The 21,673-nt window shown below is 45.2% G+C and overlaps 2 protein-coding genes across 11 annotated transcripts in view; one reads left to right on the top strand and one right to left on the bottom strand.

The window, feature by feature from the left end:
* Positions 1-21,673, bottom strand: part of LOC310705311 (uncharacterized protein) — a 145,288-nt gene that overhangs the window by 21,631 nt on the left and 101,984 nt on the right. The window lies entirely within an intron of this gene.
* FCHSD2 (FCH and double SH3 domains 2) overlaps positions 1-21,673 on the top strand; it is a 145,951-nt gene that overhangs the window by 83,380 nt on the left and 40,898 nt on the right. For 7 of the 10 annotated variants that reach the window (XR_014525178.1, XR_014525179.1, XM_083499543.1 and 4 more), the window contains exons 9-10: positions 10,323-10,445; positions 13,127-13,222. Coding sequence is in view for 8 of the 10 variants with exons in the window: in XM_083499543.1 (XP_083355669.1) it covers positions 10,323-10,445; positions 13,127-13,222 (219 nt within the window). In the remaining 2 variants the exon portion in view is untranslated. Of the gene's footprint in view, positions 1-10,322; positions 10,446-13,126; positions 13,223-15,475; positions 15,548-21,673 lie in introns of all 10 variants that reach the window. The other 3 variants (XM_083499537.1, XM_083499538.1, XM_083499536.1) reach the window with 1 other exon arrangement.

Genomic DNA, 21,673 nt, shown 5'->3' with positions numbered 1-21,673 from the left:
CTAACCCGTGGATTTGCGCTCCCTAAGGTAATGTTGCGCCCGGTGCGGCCGGCCCCCCCTGCACCCCCCACGCTACACCACTGTTAACAGGTAGTGTCACAAGTCAGATTTTCTACATAGTCTTATAGCCCCCCTCCCCAAAGTATGTGCTATTAATCTTGTTTTGATTTTTTTAAAAAACGAGAAGGATAGCCCAGACCTTTTGAGATACAGTCATACCTCGAGTTGAAGTAGCTTCGGGATGAGTATTTTTGGGTTGCACTCCGCGGCGACCGGGAAGTAACAGAGCGCGTTACTTTCGGGTTTCGCGCATGCGCAGACAGTCAAAATGATGTTACTCACGGAAGCGGCGAATTGTGACCCGCAGGCGCGGGTTACATTCGCTTCAGGATGAGAACGGGGCTCCAGAACGGATCCCGTTCGCATCCAGAAGTACCACTGTATCTTAGAGAGGTTGCCCGATTTATTCCTCTCCCTTTCTGTTTGGCAGCTTGCAAAATCCCCTTTCTTCCTTCCGCTCCCTATTGATTTATCTCTCTGCTTTTGTTTGTGGCATTTTAGGGGTGATGCGCAATGTTGGCTCCCCAGGGGGAGTGGGAACCTTAAGCTGCAGGTTCTCTGTGCATTCTAGACAGAGGGCAGCTTACAGACAGACTGTGAGGTACTCTCAGCTTGGTCAGGGAAGTTCCTTTGGGGTGTTTGCCCCACAATACAGTGGACGCTCCAGTTGCGAACATGATCTGTGTGGGAAGCACGTTCGCAACCCGCAGCGTTGCATCTGCGCACACGTGGGTCACGATTTAGCGCTTCTGTGCAAGCGCCGAACCCGGAAGTAACCCGTTCTGGTACTTCCAGGTTCGGCGCAGTGCGCAACCCGAAATCGCGCAACCCAAAGCGTCTGCAACCTGAGGTATGTCTGTAGTTTCTAGATACTGGAATTCAGGGCTCCTTGAATATACTGTTTGTGCCCAGATGTTGCAACAAATGTAGGAAGAGGCCATCTTGGTAGCCCAGCTGGCAAGTTCTTTCCCCACAGAGGCTTGTTAGAGCTGCTTTTGGGGCACATGGGCCTTTTAATCTGGAATGACTTTGAGCGGCTTCATCGAGTGATGGAAAAATGCAGGCTTAAATGTTTCCTAATTGTAGTGGTTACTTTTTCTGTGCTTTGGGTGTTTCGTTTCTTTGACAAGGGTGGAATTGAATTCGTATGTTTAGGGAGCCAGCCTTGAGGGTGAGTAAGAAGGGAGGTGAGTTTAGGTGTGGATGCATTTGCAAAACAGGGCAGAAAGAAAGGGCATCTTCATGTGTACTTTTTGGTGCAGCCAAACATGTGCTGAAAGTTCAGTGTCCTCCTCCTTGTTCTAGAACCCTGCCTCCCTCCCTCCGTCCCTTAAAATACATTGTCACAAAAGACCTTTTTGCCTTTTCCAAAGCCCTGCACTCAAGAAAATGAGAACTGACATCAGCTAGTCCCATCTGTGTGTGCTTCCAGAATCATGCCTTAACCTTTAGTAATACAAGCAGTCCTTTGGAGAGCGGGGTTCTGTTTGGTACTAGATGAAAGGTGAACAAGATCTGACTGCAGAATGTTGGAACTAGGTCCTTTGAGATGTGCCAAGGTGGAAGGAGGCTGCAAAGTTAAAGCCCTGTAGCGTTAAACCTTCAGAACATCGAAAAAGAAAAATGGTGGTATGTTGGCTTCTGGTGGCTAAAGAGTAAGAGGCAAGCTGTCTCAAGGAATTCTTTGCATTTTTACATACTGTGAACTCTTCAAGTTGTGGCGGTGTTTCTCCAGTCAGATGCTTCCTCTTTCCTCTCTGAACTGTTCAAATCTTCCTCTGTCTCTAAATCAAAAGACGATGAGCAAGTTCATAGTATTTCATTCCCTCGGGACATCCATGCAGTCCAAAAGAAAGCATTAACCAAACAGTTTTAATTTTGTTGTGGGCTTAGTCTGTGTGTGGTTTTAGTGCTGGCTGTGTGTGAGACAAGCCCCAGTTCCTCACTCCCCTCCTGTTAAAGGCCGCATCCAGCAATCTCTCTGCTTCTCATCTTTTCTGGGTTAGCGAGCTTGTCCTGAAGGGAATGAACTTGTTCCTGGAGAGCCAGCCGCTCATTTCTCATTGGATTTTTGTGCAACAGGGAGATAGCTGTATATGTGACATACAGTAAAAAGAAAGAAAGGTAATAACCTGGAAATCCCCCACATGCCTTGCTTGCATTTCACTAACATACAGTAATTAATTTTCTAATTTTAATTGCTTTATTTAGAGGGAGGGTTAAATCAAGGAAAGGAGGGGCAGAGGAGTGTGCCCTGAACTCATTTGTCTGTCAGCTCAGGTTTTTAAACTGTGTAATACATACTGCAGTCCTTTTCACAAGCCCCTGGGATTTGGTGGTACATAAAACAAATTATTTAAAAATAAATAAAATAGATTCACTATAAATCTTCAATGGATGATATATTTCCTCTTTCCCAAAGGGGTGTTTAAAACACACACACACACACACACACACACACACACACACGTGTCATCTTCTCCATTTCATTTCTTCTCTTTAGCCTCTGCTGTGGCAGCCCCTGTTCCCTTACTCAGTCACAGCTTGGTGGCATGACGTATTCTTTCATTTCTCCCTGATGCGTAGATTTCAGAATTTATTAACTACTTCTGCAGGGCCCTGCATCTATCTATCTATCTGTCTATCTTATCTGTTTAAAATTCAGCCCAGCCGGTAGGAGTTCATAGTTATTTCTCGCAACGGTTTTGGCATTGATTTCACAAAGGCAGTTTTGTTGTTCTTTGCGCTACTGAATGTTGAAGGAAGCCCGTCTGAAACACCCTGCCCTGGATATGAGAGCAGATTGCTGATAACCGGGTGATTGCATCAGTCTTGTGGCATGCCTTTCAAAAAGACCCATGTGATTTGTCAAACAGGTCATTTCTAGACTTTGGGGATCCAAAGGAAACCTTAGCCTTTTATAATGTGTCCTCACCACTATTGCTACCACATCCCTACCCATCTTTTGTATATCTCTTTTCTCCTAAGAGGCAAAATATTGTATTTGGTCTCCAGGATCTGTCTGAAACAATTAGGGGAGAGGCTGTCCTTGGCTTGGCTGCTAGAAGCCTGGAGCAAACACCCCATTGATCTGCCCCTAATGTTAGTTTGTAAGTTAACAGATTCCAGATCAGAATGATATTCCGGAACTGTTCTCCAGTGAAAGACAGAGCAGCTATCAGGATGAAAGATAGGGCTAGAAACATGTTTTGAAAGGTGAGAAATATCCAGTAATACAGCTTTGCTAGCATTGCAGACTCTGATCAGTACTGGACACGGTACTGAGCGAAACAGATTCTCCCTAGCGGATTAAGAGAGAAGGGAAATGGCTTGGTCAAGAGACAGGATAGCTCTTCAAGGCTGAAGGAAGTGCATGGGGGAGAGAGAGAGAGAGAGAGAGAGAGATGGTGGATGGAACAAAAGAGACTGAAATTTGGATTGCTGTTTATCTATACCTATAAATCGGTTTAAAAAGACCATCTTGGGTGCTTTTTTGTGGCTTAACATTTTACCAAGCAGAGGAAATTTTAGAAAAGAACAACACCTATTGCTTTTTACTGTCCCTAGATTTTCAGTTGTTCAAACATCTGCACTGGCTGTCAATCTGCTGTCAAGGCAGCTTCAGTGTCTTGTGTTCACTTACAAAGCCCTGAGCAACTTAGGTCTGGGTTGCCTTAGGAACCACCAGAACCCAGAACAGCTCTATCACTGAAATCACCTGTAGGAGCATCACTGTTTGTCCCCAGTGAATGAGGCTCATTTGACATCAACATGAAACTGAGCCTTCCGTGTGGCTGGGCCGGTCTTGGGGACTGCTCTTCCAGTAGAGATTCACCAAAGACCTTCTGTGTTAACCCTCAAATGCTAGCTTTGCCACCAGGTGACAGTTAAGGAAAACGTTTCCCATGCTATCTCGTGGTCTACTGTAATTTTTGTGGGTTTTTAAAATTGTATTATAAATATTTGTCTTGAGATCATTTTATGACACTTCAGTGGTACGTATGATTGCAGCAATTCCTCTGATGGTGTGCATGTTACCCACACAAAGGTCTCTTATTCTGAAATGATAAAGCTGGATAGGAACTTGCTACAGTGCCTTAGGGACGCAGGTGGTGCTGTGGGTTAAACCACAGAGGCTAGGGCTTGCCGAACAGAAGGTCGGCGGTTCGAATCCCCGCGACGGGGTGAGCTCCCGTTGCTCAGTCCCTTCTCCTGCCCACCTAGCAGTTCGAAAGCACGTCATAGTGCAAGTAGATAAATAGGTACCACTCCGGCGGGAAGGTAAACGGCGTTTCCTTGCGCTGCTCTGGTTCGCCAGAAGCGGCTTAGTCATGCTGGCCACATGACCCGGAAGCTGTACGCCGGCTCCCTCGGCCAATAAAGCGAGATGAGCGCCGCAACCCCAGAGTCGTCTGCGACTGGACCTAATGGTCAGGGGTCCCTTTACCTTTAGAGTGCTTTAGGTATGGGATAGCCCATCTTACGAACTAAATGATTGCTGGAGTCCCTTGCAACTGTGTTTCCCTAAAACTCTAAACTTTTGATATAATACCTTAAAATGCTTGAGGGGAAATAGTATGGTCTCCCAAAGAATCCCACCTATGGTGCAGTCTGTGACTAGATGCGCACTTTTTAAAAGTCTTGATTGTTGGAAGACACTTGAGGTTGAAATATCTCTAAAAGGTGAAGCAAGTATCTGTTTTACTTTGGGCCACAAACATGCCAGTTCAAAGTGCTCTACTCTTTCCATTATAAGGCACTCTTTTCAGTTTCCCAGAAATTGACTGTCCAGGCTCAAACTTTCCATAACAAATATGTACCATTAGGCTGAACTGTTTGAGGTTTCTGCCAAAAAAACAACTAAAATTCTAGCTTGGGGGAGGTGAGGAGAAGAGTAGATCCCTAGTAAGTGATGTGTGAGGCTTTTGGTTTGCTGCCGGGAGAAGCGTCTAAAATATGTAACAAATACACTTTTGCTAAGAGACCGAATTGGTGTGGAATGCAGCTACTAGCAATGAGCTTTTCCTGTTCATCCTTCCTAAAAAAAGAAAATGTTGGCCACCCCTCATATTTTCTGCTACTCAGAGTGTTGCTGCTGATCTCAGCAGAGTTAAGGTATGTTAAGTTCATTATTAATGTCCAGAAACTGTTAAACTGGAAATTCCATTAAATACAAAAATTGTCCTAAGCAGTAACAGTTCCGTTGACATGGTAATAAGATCAAGACTGTGTTTTTCAGGATTATAAATCTTTTCCTTCTTGTTATTTGAGCGGTTTGCTCGCTGTGTAGTTCGCCAGGCCAGTCTTAGGTTGGTGTCGCACCACTACAGCAACACATGGTGCTGTAGCCATCCCATGTTGTGTCCCTTCCCAAGTATAAATGTAAAGGGACCCCTGACCATTAGGTCCAGTCGTGGCCGACTCTGGGGTTGCGGCGCTCATCTCGCTTTATTGGCCGAGGGAGCCGGCGTACAGCTTCCGGGTCATGTGTCCAGCATGACTAAGCCGCTTCTGGCGAACCAGAGCAGCGCACGGAAATGCCATTTACCTTCCCACTGGAGCGGTACCTATTTATCTACTTGCACTTTGACATGCTTTCGAACTGCTAGGTTGGCAGGAGCAGGGACCGAACAGCGGGAGCTCACCCCATTGAGGGGTTTCGAACTGCTGACCTTCTGATCGGCAAGTCCTAGGCTCTGTGGTTCAATCCACAGCGCCACCCGTGTGCCCTCTGCCCAAGTATAATTTGTACAAAAAGCGGGTTATAGGGACAGAATGAGAGAAGCAGGCAGAATCAGGGGCTTCTAAAACACTAGCACAAAATTGTGCATACTGAGTGCTGAGGCTCATCGCCAAGGAGAGTCAGCACAATAAAGGCTTGTGTGGTACCATTTCTTGTAGGACGTTGAATCATTTTACACCAGTGCAGGTATATGAAGCAATAGGTCCTAGAGAGTAAAAGATACAAGACAGATGCCTTTTCAGTGAGTGTTCTTCTGGTGTGAGTTTGCCAGTTAACAATTAGAGAACATTATTTTTCTCTTAACCCAGGGTGTTTCTGTAACTCGAAAGCTTGCATGCTCTTAAAATGAATGTTGTTGTTTAGTCGTTTAGTCATGTCTGAGTCTTCGTGACCCCCTGGACCAGAGCACGCCAGGCACTCCTGTCTTCCACTGCCTCCCGCAGTTTGGTCAAACTCATGCTGGTAGCTTTGAGAACACTGTCCAACCATCTCGTCCCCTGTCGTCCCCTTCTCCTTGTGCCCTCAATCTTTCCCAACATCAGGGTCTTTTCCAGGGAGTCTTCTCGAATAGGTTTGATTAAATATATAGATAGAACATTTGATCATGTGATGCCACTTTGGGAGAAAAAGGTAGTTCTTCCATTGGAGCTGGAAGCAGAATCATGCACAGGGCAGTATGAATTCTAGGATTGTCCCTGTGATTCTAAGACTTTATAGCAGAACTGCTATCCTGTGCATAGTTGCTCTTATGCAGCTGTTGAAGATTTGAGCAGGAACTTTGCCTATGTCAAGGAGGAAAAGCTAGAAAGCACATTAAAACAGCATTTGAAGTCATGATAAAACAGTAGAAGTCCCACTGGAATTTAAGCCTGCTGTTAAAAAAAGAAACACCTGCCATTTCTCTTGAAGCTGTTGGTTTCACTTCCTGAAAGTCCTATGGATTTTTGAAACCCCAAACCACTGATGATTGGTTCTGTCTCAGATTTAGGAAGCAGGCAGTTGATGCGGTTAATATTATACCGCTTGATGAAGCTCTTATCTTCCTTAAACTCTTAGCCTTCCTCTAAATGAGTCTGTAGAGCAGCAGTTGTTTTAAAAGCAAGTAGTGTTCACATACTAGGGTGGGAGGTGGGGAATCCAACTAAGTTAGCAAATACATTTGCTTTGCTAATGATTACTTCTTCAGTCATTTGTACAAGAAATTGTTCCTGACATAAGCTAAACTTGTCGTTTAGTCGTGTCCGACTCTTCGTGACCCCATGGACCAGAGCACGCCAGGCATTCCTGTCTTCCACTGCCTCCCACAGTTTGGTCAAACTCACGCTGGTAGCTTCGAGAACACTGTCCCACCATCTTGTCCTCTGTTGTCCCCTTCTCCTTGTGCCCTCCATCTTTCCCCACATCAGGGTCTTTTCCAGGGAGTCTTCTCTTCTCATGAGGTGGCCAAAGTATTGGAGCCACAGCTTCAGGATCTGTCCTTCCAGTGAGCACTCAGGGCTGATTTCCTTCAGAATGGATAGGTTTGATCTTCTTGCAGTCCATGGCAGTCTCAAGTCCTTGGGACTCTCCTTCATGGATCACTGCCTTGCTGTGGCGAAGGGGCTTGAATAACTCAGAGAAGCTATGAGCTATGCCGTGCAGGGCCACCCAAGATGGACAGGTCCTAGTGGAGAATTTTGACCAAACGTGATCCACCTGGAGCAGGAACCAGCAAGCCACTCCAGTATCCCTGCCAAGAAAACTCCATGGACAAAGACAACAGGCATATAAGCTAAACTAGATACCGTACTTTTAACTGACTTAGTCAATAGGCTATGCCTTGCAATAATCTCATCCACTGCCCTAGAAGATTCCGTCTGTTGCAGCTCTCTGATTCTATGATGTCTCTAAGCATGCACCTTTCCCCCCTATATAAATTGTAGAATTGTAGAGTTGGAAGGGACCCTGAGAGTCATCTAGTCCAACCCTTTGCAGTGCAGGAATCTCAACTGAAGCTTCCATGACAGATGGCCATCCAACCTCTGCTGCCACTGTCTGCCACTCATTCCTAAGGGGAAAGTGTGTTTGAGATGCCATCATGGTGATGGGAACTCCCATAGCCTCAACGCATCCTGGCATGTATGCAGAGAAGCCTCTTTGCGGGGGTGCCCTGTTACTTAGATGCACAGAGGTGCTGCATCCCCAGAGGTTCATGCAGTGCACATACAATGCGCCTCCAACCCACTCTCTGTTGCAGCCCTCATAATGACCATCATCATCATCATCATTATTATTATTATTTATACCCTGCCCATCTGGCTGGGTTTCCCCAGCCACTCTGGGCGGCTTCCACCGAATATTAAAAACAATACAGCATCAGACATAAAAAACTTCCCTAAACAGGTCCGCCATCAGTTGTCTTTTAAAAGTAAAATAGTTGTTTATTGCCTTGACATCTGCTGGGAGGGCGTTCCACAGGGCAGATGCCACCACCGAGAAGGCCCTCTGCCTGCTTCTCTGCAACTTTGCTTCTCACAGGGAGGGAACCGCCAGAAGGCCCTCGGAGCTGGACCTCAGGGTCCGGGCTGGACAATGGGGGTGGAGACGCTCCTTCGGCCCTCTGCCTTTTGTTATATAATGTGAATGGTTTTGTGGCCAGTCAAAATCAGCTATTACAACCCTGATGGAAGTGTGATATAAATTACATTATGCCTATTCACACATTGTTAGCTTTTTCCTTTCTGAGCAGTTCTCGGATTTGCACTTAGCAAGTAAGTTTATATTGCTCCTAAGGCGCTCCCTACCATGGCTGTATACTTGCTTCGTATCTCTTGCTTGCCGTGAATTAAAAAAATCTTTAGAGTCCCTGCTTTATCTCAGCTGGCTACAATTAAAGCAGTAGTTCAGTTCCTATATGCTGAATGTCAGCGTGAATGTTCTCCTGTTTAATTATCTTCTCGCATGATCCAGGGATGTGTTGACAACCACTTTACACTGAACTTGAGAGATACCAACATCTTTAAATGCAGTAGGTGAAATGAGAAAGCTGCAAACATGCTAGCTGCGGATAATTCTCTTGCATATCTAGAAATAGCACTGCATACATTTTCACTTTGACAACCTCCGGTAATTCTCTGCAAAGTGGCAGAAGCTATCGCAATGGGCATAAGAGTAAGTGAGGGAGTCAATTTTATTGTATGTAGCCAAAGGCCTTTACAATGGACGACAGAGAATAAAAGGGAAAACCTTCTAAAATCATACAATGTAACCTGTAGCAGTTTACAACATAAAAAGGAAATTTACAACATTAGATTTTAAAACTGGAGTGCATTCACATAGCTGGAACGGAGCTTCTTGGCTGCCGGTGCAAATTTGGCTACCTGGTGTGTAATAGATAGATGTTTCTCTGCTAGGAGTTCAACTGTCACTTCCTGTGTGGATTGACCTGGAAGCCAGCTAACAATTGGTGCAGATAGCATGTGATGACCTCTACCTGATTGTATCCATTTATACATTTGCGATCCATATGGGGAATTTCCCGATATCTCCCCTTTAAATATGCCAAGGAATCTTAGTTCTACAAAGGCCCTGCATATTTATGGGAAGGTCAGAGTCTCAAGATAATGGGGCCTTGAGTGATTGGCCTTAATTTGAGGGTACCAAGTTAGAGGAACAGGTGGCAATGATGGTTGCTCTCTTGGTTGGCATCCTGGTCAAAAATCCAATTTCTAAAGCCACATGATTAAGGGGTGTTCTTTTTCAGAAGGTCAGCGGTTCGAATCCCCGTGACAGGGTGAGCTCCCGTTGCTCTGTCCCAGCTCCTGCCAACTTAGCAGTTCGAAAGCACACCAGTGCAAGTAGATAAATAGGTACCACTCTGGCGGGAAGGCAAATGGCGTTTCCGTGCGCTCTGGTTTCCATCACGGTGTCCCGTTGCACCATAAGCAGTTTAGTCCTGCTGGCCACATGACCCAGAAAGCTGTCTGTGGACAAACACCGGCTCCCTCGGCCTGAAAACGAGATGAGTGCCACAACTCCATAGTCGCCTTTGACTGGACTTAACTGTCCAGGGGTCCTTCACCTATTATTTTCTGTGACTAGTCAACTACAATTTATTAGCAATTAGAGTATCCTTAAATATTATTACTCTTTCAAGTAAAAGCATTTGTTAAGAAAGCAAATGGTTAATCGAATAGGAATTGTGTGTTTCTTGCAGGGACAATCACTTCTGCGGATGAAATGCAACCTTTCTAAGCTAAATATATTATTCAGACCTGATATCTCCAATATATGTTATAGGTACACCCCCTTTGTGAAAATGCAAAAAAAGTGTTTTTATTAGCTCCTATTGGCTTTTGGAATACTCTTTAGTGCCAGCTAGTGGGAATAGATAGCAATTTCAGTTCTGTTGCGGGATGCTTATGAGCCCAAGACGACCAAGCATGAAGGTGAATAAATGCATTTTATTTAGATAGCGGATATTCACTCCACCATTTGAGCATGAATAGGATTTTTCTTTTTTGCTTCTATTTTAATACAGGCTCTTGATGGGAATGTATGTGATCACCTTAAGGATTATTTAATGGCATTCAGCAGGACTGAATTAGAAGTATGCCAAGCTGTACAAAGCACATTCCAGTTTCTTTTGGAAACTTCCAGTCGGGTAAGTTTTTCAGCAAACTAGTTTTTTTGTCTGTGTTCCAAAATAGTTGTGACAGGGTGGGCCCTGTGACCTTTTTTTCAAAAATGGGAGGAGCCTGAAGAGGTCACAACCAGGCAGTGGCGTAGCATAGGGGGTGCAGGGGGGGACGGCCGCACCGGGCGCAACATCTGGGGGTTAGGGTTAGGGGGCGCAAATCCACGGGTTAGGGAGCGCAAATCCACAGGTTAGGGGGCACAAATTACTTGCCTTGCCCCGGGTGCTGACAACCCACGCTACGCCACTGCAACCAGGGAAGTAGAATACTGCACCACCACAGTGTTAATACTAGCCACCATGAAAAGGGTGGTGGGGGCAGAGAGGCCAGCATTATGGAGATGGCCAGCGCTTGGTAAGGTAGTGATTTAACACTTAATAGTGAGCTTTAAATGCAGGAAGTCTGAGGTTCTGTCCTTGGTGTCAGTTAAACATCTATGGTGGCAGAGCTGAGAGACCTGTCTTCCTGCAACAGAGGATAACTGCTGCCAACCAGATTAAGCGCTGGCCGGCTGGCGCAGTGGCCTGAATCTATATAAGTCAGTTTCATATACCTGGGAATAATTCGGAGTAAAAACCTGACATCGCCACCCCCTACTCCATTTCTTACAACAGGGATGTCCAACAGGTCGATCGCGATCTACTGGTAGCTCCCCGCGAGGTTTTGGTGGATTGCAGTCGATCGCTGGCTCCCTTTTGTTAGCGGTGGTAAAATCTGGCTCAACGTTGACCTGAACCCCTAAAAAAGGGGACTTTCCTCCCTAAAAAAAGACAACAACTTTGCCCTGAACCCTTAAAAAATTGGACTTTCCTCCCTAAAAAAAAACTGGTAGATCACTGCCAGTTTTTTATTCTGTGAGTAGATTGCAGTCTCTTAGGAGTTGGCCTTCCCTGTCTTACAACAATAGCATTATCCCTTTGACTTGGAGCTCTGCACTGTTATCAGAGTTGGCCTGGAATCCTCCAAGTATAGTTTAAAAGCAGTTTCAAGTTCTGTAACTGTTTACAATGCAGTTACAATACTCCTTAAGGAATATTTTGCAGCATTGGTTTTTCCTAGGATATGTTTATATAGTCTCCCTTAGCTGGCAGTTTCAATCCATCAAATGGATTTATCCATTACGCATCACCTCTGCACAGGACTGTAGTTGTACAGGCCACCCAGGCCAATTGGAGGAATCCACATAAGACTTTATCTGCATTGCATTTGATACTGATGTGGTTAATCCACCCTTGCTGTCTGTGAAATGTTTGGATATCCCAAGCTCATGATGGTTTAATCCGGCTTCTCTAGTCTCTTCATAAGCCTTTTGACTTTCTGATACTACATTTCACTCTTAATGTTCTGCGGTTTCTAAAAATATAGATATAAATAACAGACACTTACAACTCCAACCCAATTTGTAGAGTTTTAAGAATTAAAATACACCCTGATAAAGATGGTGCACACTATTGAGCAGGTGGCTGCATTGGATTCTGGGATCATATGTGCGTTCTTAAGTTTCCTGAATAATGTTCCCGTTTAAGATCAATATGCATTCCAGCCATCAGGCATCTACAAATCCTGTATACATTGCAATTGTATACAAATTGAGAGCCAGTGTGGTGTAATGGTTAAGAGCGGTGGACTCGTAATCTGGTGAACCGGGTTCGCTTCCCTGCTCCTCCACCTGCAGCTGCTGGGTGACCTTGGGCCAGTCACACTTCTCTGAAGTCTGGTTACAGATAGGTAGCCGTGTTGGTCTGCCATAGTCAAAATAAAAAAAATCCTTCCAGTAGCACCTTAAAGACCAACTAAGTTAGTTCTTGGTATGAGCTTTCGTGTGCATGCACACTTGTATCTGAAGAAGTATCTGTGTATCTGAAGAAGTGTGCATGCACACGAAAGCTCATACCAAGAACTAACTTAGTTGGTCTTTAAGGTGCTACTGGAAGGATTTTTTTTATTTTCTCTGAAGTCTCTCAGCCCCACTCACCTCACAGAGTGTTTGTTGTGGGGGAGGAAGGGAAAGGAGAATGTTAGCCGCTTTGAGACTCCTTTGGGTAGTGATAAAGCGGGAGATCAAATCCAAACTCTTCTTCTTCAATTGCAAATTGCCAGTTTGCTGCTGGGCCAGGTTTGAGGAATTTACATTAATTCAAAAAGCCCTAAACAGCTTGGACCCAGAGTACCTTAAAGATGGCCTGGTTCCAAAAGCTCCAACTTGAAAGGCTGAGATCCTGTGATCAGGCACCTCCTGTGTTTTCCCTTGTGGCCCCCCAAGGTTCAGCTGGTCTTCACTTAGGGCCAAACTTTCAGTGTGGCAGTCTTTTGAACCCCCTACCACTAAAGGTTGGGCAGGAACCATGTCTCCCTTTCTGCATATGTCCTGTGAAAACTTTTTTTCTTTAGACAGGCCTTTACAAAATGGTGTTTTTTAAAAAATAATAATCCAGTAAGTATTCATTGTTGTTTTATTGGTATTTTAAATGATGTTCTTACAGTATTTTCGTTGATTTCATTTTAAATGTTGTACCGCACCTTGCAGAACTTCTGGTGTTGGCTTAACTATTGCAGTGTAACAGTTTCTTCAGTTTTTCTGTCTCACACATTCTCTCTTTAATATCAGGGATTAAATGCCTGTAAATGTATTCATTGTCTCTTTCAGGTAGTGCGAGATTACAACTTTCAGCTGTTCTTGCAAGAGAACTCCGTGTTTCATAAACCACAGTCCTTCCAGTTCCAGCCTTGTGACAGTGACACCGTAAGGGCATTTTTAAAAATACATTAATTCCACTCCTTTGTTCAATGCTTTGAATGAGCCACAATCCAGGGAAGCCGCTTTTGTAAGGGGAACAAGGTCTACGTGCAAATAAATTGCCGTGTGCAGTTGTCTGCCTGGGCATGACCCAAGAAATTCTAAAATCCATACTTCTGCAGGGAGAAACACACTGATGTGCTGTCCAAGAGTTTTGCAACCTCGCATAGCCTTTTTAAGCCTTTCTTCAGCAGACAGGGAACACTGGATTGTGACCCAGGTGTGCTAAGGTGCGCTGAGTCAGGTGTGCTAAGCCTGTTAAAAGGAGTGGCCTCAAGTGCACATAGTTGCTTTGGACAACAGCAAAATTTATTGAGTGTTACCCCTTTTCAAGGGACGCGGGTGGCGCTGTGGCGTTAACCACTGAGCCTAGGGAGGTTGGCGGTTCGAATCCCCGCGATGGGGTGAGCTGTTGCTCGGTCCCTGCTCCTGCCAACCTAACAGTTTGAAAGCACGCCAAAAAGTTCAAGTAGATAAATAGGTACTGCTCCGGCGGGAAGGTAAACAGCGTTTCCGTGCGCTGCTCTGGTTTGGCCAGAAGTGGCTTAGTCCCGCTGGCCACATGACCCGGAAAAACTGTCTGTTGACAAACGTCAGCTCCCTCGGCTAGTAAAGCGAGATGAGCGCCGCAACCCCAGAGTCGTTCGCGACTGGCCTTAACTGTCAGGGGTCCTTTACCTTTCTACCCCTTTTCGAACATTCAGATCCCATGAGTGGTGGGAGATTGGGATTATACCAACTTACCCCACTCAAGGTGTATCTTCCTCACCCGATACTGCACATTCAACTTAATATATCCGTAGGGACCTTGGTGTCTAGAGCCCAGCACGAGTTCTTCCTGTTGGCCCCACACAAAACTGAGCTGTACAATAGATTGTATTCTATTCGTGCCATTCCCTATGTCCAACATGCAAATGTTGTATGGGGTGAATGCATAATGAAAGGTGAGGCCGGATGGCGCAGTCCCATCCCCTCCCGCATGTAGGATTTGAGCAGTTGCACTGGTGGGTTAGAATTTGAAGCTTATTAAGACATCTGTTCATTTAGACACATTTTTAGAGTATGGTAGCAGAAGGTCTGGGACGTGGGTGGCGCTGTGGGTTAAACCACAGAACCTAGGACTTGCCGATCAGAAGGTCGGCGGTTTGAATCCCTGTGATGGGGTGAACTCCCGTTGCTCGGTCCCTGCTCCTGCCAACCTAGCAGTTCGAAAGCACGTCAAAGTGCAAGTAGATAAATAGGTACCGCTCCGGCGGGAAGGTAAACGGCATTTCCATGCGCTGCTCTGGTTCGCCAGAAGTGGCTTAGTCATGCTGGCCACATGACCCGGAAGCTGTATGCCGGCTCCCTCGGCCAATAAAGCAAGATGAGCGCCGCAACCCCAGAGTCGGCCACGACTGGACCTAATGGTCAGGGGTCCCTTTACCTTTACGTAGCGGAAGGTCTAATTAATCTTTGCAACTGTACAACAAAGCTCTGTAACCGATCCCAGTGTTTTCCTTGCCTTGTGTGTTTTCCTTGTATGTGGTCAGCCCTTGCTTATTGCCCTTTTTTTAAGGTTTTAGGTCCTCAAAAAAAATTTATTTTATGTTGAGAATAATTCGTAAATACAGGGGAGGCTGGGAGGGGTTTTGTAAAAATTTATCGTGTTTTAAGAAATGGTTGATAATGGGAAATATTTTTTTTCCAAATCGTACTGTCTCCCCAAATATTTGCAGAGGTTCACATTAAGCAAATAGCTCACCAGGTGGCTAAAGAGCAATTTTCTGTGCTTCTTACACCAAGGTAATAGAAAGTTCCAATTTAAGTAAAGTGTAAGTTGTTTTTTTTTAAAGTCCTTTCTTTTTGCAGATTTTTGATAAACCATAGTTAGCAAGGGGGAAGGGATCTGGGTCTGCGCTGCATTAGGGGAAAGACAGATAAAAATTGGGTAAGCCTTGTCAAAAACAACAAACTTGCCCTTGAAATTCAGATGTTTTCTAACTTCATCCTCAACAAAAGATAAGTTAATTTTGTATCTCTGACTGTCCCAGCACATTGTTTACATCAAGTCCAAGGGTATATAAAAGGCAGTGGGCTGAGTTTTCCCTGACTAACCATATTTGCCTAATTGTGTTTGCCTTGCAGTTCTAACTGGTGTGTGTGTGTATGTGTTTGTGTGTGTGTGTGTTTTGTCCTTGTGCAACCTTTGACATTCAGAGTTTTAATGCCGTTCAGCTGGTGGATATTGAGCCTTCACCTGTCAGTGCTCTGAGAATGACCTTAGTAGAGGTATATGGCAGCATCTGCTCTCACCATTTACTGTCTCGTGGTATTGCTGATATGCATGATGACAAGGACTGTTATGGTGCAACCTGCTTCCATGCATAAAGTGACAAATGAATGCATAACGTGTTAAAAAGCAGATTCCTACTGTCAAGATCTCAGAACTGAACTAAATTCTCGGAGGCCTGCTTAACTTTGCTGGACCAAACAGCGCACAACTTATAATAATTTGGAATTTTGAAGCGAGATGTCAATGTACCATCTGAGATCTAGAGTAGATTTACATAATCCTGTGACCAGAAGTCCCCCCTTCAGCACCATGTACCCTTCTGGGAAAGCGGAATAAAACTACCATACTCTTGATTTCAGTTAAACTAATTAAGATATTTATATGTCATTTTTCTGACTTAATTGCTAAAGCGCCCGAGGCAGCATACTTCAGCAGCAGCAGCAGCAGCAGTAGCAGCGAACAAATATTATTAAGATAGCAGAGGACAGCAGACAAAAATAATTCATCTGCTAGGACATCCTTCCCCAACCTGCTGCCCTCCAGATGAACTACAACTTCTGTCTTCCCTGACCATTGCCCATGCTGCCTGGGATCAGTGTGAGTTGTAGTGCAAAACATCTGGAGGGCACCAGATTGAGGAAGGCTGCCCAAGGGATTAAAATACCTTAAGCTGTGGCCAAAAGCCATCTTAAACAATAGTCATCGAGTGGTCCCTGGTGCAAGGTATTGCACAGAAAATGCCCTCTTAAGCACCCCGTTTAACTTCATCTTTGAAGGTACAGTGAGATACAGAAGGCCCCGTAATTAACTTGTCCTAATCTTCAAGGGACGTGGGTGGCGCTGTGGGTTAAACCACAGAGCCTAGGACTTGCTGGTCAGAAGGTCAGTGGTTCAAATCCCCGTGACGGGGTGAGCTCCCGTTGCTCAGTCCCTGCTCCTGCCAACCTACCAGTTCGAAAGCATGTCAAAGTGCAAGTAGATAAATAGGTACCGCTCCAGCGGGAAGCTAAACGGTGTTTCCATGTGCTGCTCTGGTTCACCAGAAGCGGCTTAGTCATGCTGGCCACATGACCCGGAAGCTGTATGCTGGCTCCCTCGGCCAGTAAAGCGAGATGAGCGCCGCAACCCCAGAGTCGGCCACAACTGGACCTAATGGTCAGGGGTCTCTTTAACTTTAATCTTAAGGGGCCGGGTAAAGGATTGGGTACAGAGCTCAGTTAGCCCCCCACCACCAAAGATGCAAGAGCTTCAAATTGTAGTGTAGGCTCCATTATTGAACCAGTACAAATGTATTCAGATACAGTACTTGAATTTTTTCTTTGGTTTTCATTATACTGAAGTTGACATAAAAGCAAGACAAGCCTTGTTTTGCTTTTCCAAAAACACGTGTCATAAAATTGGATCCAGGAAACTGATAGTGGGGTCCTTATTTCTATCAGTCCACATAGCCAATGTTTCATTTTTGGCCATTTTACTTTCCTACTAAATTTCATCCCGCAAGTCAGTCTTTGGATAATACTCAAAACCAGGAAATCTATATTTTTCTATTCGTCAACAATCCTTGAAGTAGGGGTAAAAACATGCAACTGTTATGCATTTTAGTCACTTCATTTCCATTTTGTGTTGGAGCTGTTCGGCGCAAGTAGCTTTTTCATGGGATATGCATGATTATTTTCAATGGGCAAACTGTGCAGTGAACATTATGGAGTAATCTGCTGACCTGAACTAAAATCAAGACTCCCCCCCCCCCCGATCAACGACTGATTTTCAATCAAATAAATAGTTCAACAGAACTTGGGTGCCTCTTCCGAGAGAGGTTTCAGTTGCTTAATTACAGAGCAGGGAGAGATAGGGGCATGTGCAGTCTAACATTTAGACTTGGCAGGGGGTTGGACTCGATGGCCCTTGTGGTCTATTCCAACTCTATGATTCTATGATTTATAGCTATTCAACTGCTGTGCCATTTTTCTGCTTGGAATAATTCAGCATGTTTTCAGGGTGCGAGTGAGAAGCCGGCTGTCTCTTGGGAGGGTTAGTAAAGTCGCCTACCCAGTATAACACCTTCAGCCATCGAACACATGTAAAAGGGGGTCAGTAATAGAGGCAGGCGACTCTCTTGCTTCCAACAGAGAGTTGTTCCTTATTTTACCATACAGTTTCTGACCCAGCTCCCTGTACAACAGCAAGCAGAAGGTGAAATTTCAACACACAGCCATTCTCAACTTGCCGGATTATCCCAATCACTTTGTACAGGGCAGGTGTATCCCCAGTTTACACTCCTACAAGATTATCCGCCAACATTTGTATAGTGCTGGGACTCGGTAAAGAATTGAGTACCTGCCCTGGTCACGTAAATTACTGGCTATGGAACATTGGGTTCCCACCCAACCGTCATGCTACCCTTTGCAGGAGGACGGTAGATCACATTTGAATGTTGCGGTACAAAGCTGGTGGCTTACACAATCCAGGCTGAAGGAAAATCTGAGTGTTGTGATTAGAAAGACTTTGTCTTGAGGCCGAGGTTGGGGAATTGGAGGGTGGAGGCATAGCAAACAACAGAAGACAGTGGGAAGAGCAATGGAGGGGAACAAAAATGGGTGAGATCAGAGGCTTAAAGGAGGTGGTTTTAACTTAGCAATGGGGTGAGTGGGGTTTGATCAAATTTTGTTAAAAGCAAATGGACTAAAATCAAATCCAAACCACAAAGCTGTCAGCAGGCAAGGTAAACTTCTTAATCAGAAGTTTCCCCAAACTGCAATGCACACGGAACTTACTATCAAGCTCACTAATGCATAGATAAGCATATTTGCAACAGCATGGCAAAATATAGGAGGAAATTTGCTAGCTCTTTATATTTCCTGATTGGAAATGGAGGCCCCTTCCTCAAACAGCATGTGATCCTGTGAGAAAATGCAATAAACAACTAAATCTACTGCCAAGATAATGGCCCCAAAGAGCTGAAACAATTTTTTTAAAAGCAGTTCTTTCCTGTTTTTGCCAAGTTGCTGCCTGTGATATTATATTCTGTACATTGGAGGTTGACTGCGTTAACCTTGGGGTATTGCAAAATTCACTCATGCCTGATTCATTCCAGCCAATATGCAGAGTGATGGTCAGTGCTGAAGTGTAGAATTCTAGCTGATACTAAATACTACAGGTTTTATTTATTTATTAAATTTATATCTCACCCTTCTTCTGAAAGGAACCCAGAACTGTGAACACCAAGTGATAAAGCAATGAGCCCATATTTAAAGCACCTTAAAAGCAATCCCGATACAGATTGGAAAAGATATTAGCTTAAAGCAGGCTTCCTCAACCTCAGCCCTCCAGATGTTTTTTGAGACTACAATTCCCATCATCCCTGACCACTGATCCTGCTAGCTAGGGATCATGGGAGTCGTAGGCCAAAAATATCAGGAGGGCCAAGGTTGGGGAAGCCTGTCTTAAAGGCTTGCTGAAAGAGGAAGGTGTTCAGTAAGCTGCAAGTCTCCTTGGAGTATTGGATCAGAATCCACAAGTTATTTCACATTCTGACCTAAAAGTGGGTCACGCCAATGGCACCCCACAATTTTTTGGTGTTTTGTTTTTTTCAGCAAGGGGGTGAAAGGGCTAAGGAAATACCGTATTTTTCGCCCTATAGGACGCACTTTTTCCCCTCCCAAAAAGAAGGGGAAATGTGGGTGCGTCCTATGGGGCGAATGCAGGCTTTCGCTGAAGCCTGGAGAGCGAGAGGGATCGGTGCGCACCGACCCCTCTCGCTCTCCAGGCTTCAGGAGAGCCCCAGCGCCAGCCCCACAAGGTCGGGGGACAGAGGGAGGCGGAACGCCGCCATCCCGCTGTCTCCCGAAGTGGTTTGGAGGCTGACGGCGGGGAGAAGAGCGCTTCTCCCCGCTGCCTGCCCCACCACTCCGGGGACAGCAGGGAGACGCAGCGCGTCTCCCCGCTGTCCCCGGACTTGATCTCAAGGCGGGCGGCGGGGAGAAGAGTGCTTCTCCCCGCTGCCTGCCCCACAAGCGCCTGGGGGGGAAATAAATTTTTTTTTCTTTATTTCCCCCCAAAAAAACTTGGTGTGTCCTATGGGCCGGTGCGTCCTATGGGACGAAAAATACGGTAAAACATGCAGAAAGAAAGGCGAGTACAAAGAAACAAACGGCGAGTGTGTAGGTTAATTTCTTCTTGCAGATATTGTGGGACCCCAGGTCTGAAACGGTTGAAAACTATCACTCTCACCCTTTGAGAAAACCTGCCGCAGATGAAAAACAGGACCGTAAAGTGAGAGCCATTCTTCTCTCCGAACTTCCTTTAGGGTTTTCCGAAACTCCTGGGAAGGCGGTGAATAGATAAGGCAGAACAAAAATAGTATTATTAACAAAGTTGGGTATTTGTGCAGGGGCATGAGTCACTTCATTCTGTGGGACCCAACAGGCTTGTGAACACCCCCATTTAGAAAGTGAACTTTTTTTCTTCTCCTCCTCTTTGCAGTCTTCCTTAGACAATCAAGGAGTCTGTAGTTATGTGCCAAGAGCCTTTCAAAGATGCTTCTCTCCCCGTTCCCGCACCCCGCCTCGGAACTGGGGTTGCTTTAACAGGAACCTTTCTTCTGCTTCTATTTAAACATCTGCGCGTTGCATGTGAGAAGTGCTAGATTCGAACACAGCTGCTGTGGTAGTTGGCTTGTCTGCACAGAACGAGGAATTGTTGGGAGTCTTTGTGCAAGTTTTCACACTGCATGTGAGCGCTATTAACAGAAGAATACATTATCCCGCAGTGCCTTTTGAGACTCCTCTAAAGTAGAAACGGTACAGCGACTAGTCCTACAACTAAAGTAAAAATAAAACAAGCCACAATAAATCCAGACTGAAAACAAGAAAGAGGGGCATCAGGGTGGTAAATTCAACTGTGCCTTTTTAAAAGGCAGAAGTCTGTGAACCCTAAATCGTGCATATTCTGCTCTCAGTGGTTGGGCCCTACAGTGGTGAGCTGTAGAAACCTTGCCCCATGTCTGTCCAAAGCAATGACTGAGTTGTTTTGTTGCACTTTGTGTATGGTAGCTGGCATGCAATAAATGCTCATTTCTGTTGGGAGTTTTCTGATTTTTACAATGATCAGCTAGGCATTCCCTTTGCAGCTCTAATGAGAGCCTAGCATGTTGCTGGTTTTTTTAGACTTTGAGCCATTCCTCTCTCAGACTCCTCACCATTTATGAGAAAATAGGTGAGAAATCAGGTTTTCTCCTGAATAAGCAGTCAAGCTTGCAACCCAGTCCATCAATACATATTTGACCCAGTCTTTCTGCCTTTCTGTAAGGCAGGTGCGGTGCTTCTGATGGGGAACAGAGTCTAGAGATTCTGAAATACAGACTGTGGCCTGGTTGAGGTTGGGCTGAGCAACTTCGGACTGGTGGAATGCTCTTCTGTGCGCGCGCGCACACACACACACACACACACACAAATAAATAAATAAAATCTGTGCAAATAGGAAAGTAGCTTGATAGGGGAATGGCTTGGCTAACATAAGAACATAGGGAGAGCTTGCTGTATCAGGCCAATGGCCCAGTGTAGTCCAGCATCCTGTTCTCACATTGGCCAACTAGATGCCTGTGGGAAACAAGGGAGAAGACTATAGGCAAAACCTATTGGTGTTTCGCAACTTTCCGACTAGTTGCAGGACCTTAGCCAGACCTAGCAGAGTAACACAGAATCCACAGAAGCAATTGGCAACTTGTCTGCAGACAGGATAGACAAAGCAGGAATCAGGAACTTGTAGTTAGGTGTTTATTATATACAGTGGACTATTTACAGGAACAGAACAGAACACGGATCTTTAGCTAACTCTCTCATACACGACTCACAACTCTCAACCTCCAACTCCTACACTCAAACTCGTACTACTGAACTAACACATTCCAGTTAGTAGGCCGTTAATCATCACTCCCTTGAGAGAGCTTGACCAATCATGGAGCTGTCTCCATGCCTCTGTATCACCAGGCAGACTCACTCCTCCACATTGCCTTGGCTGTCTGCCAAACCCTAATTGACTCTGTGTGAGTAGCTGCACGTATTCAGATTCCCAACAAAGACCACCATCATTTTGGTGGCCCTTTTCTGAGCTTTTTACAACTC

The sequence above is a fragment of the Podarcis liolepis genome (genome assembly GCF_965112155.1).
Source record: "Podarcis liolepis genome assembly, chromosome: 4".
NCBI lineage: Eukaryota > Metazoa > Chordata > Lepidosauria > Squamata > Lacertidae > Podarcis > Podarcis liolepis.
This window is presented reverse-complemented; position numbering and strand designations above follow the sequence as displayed.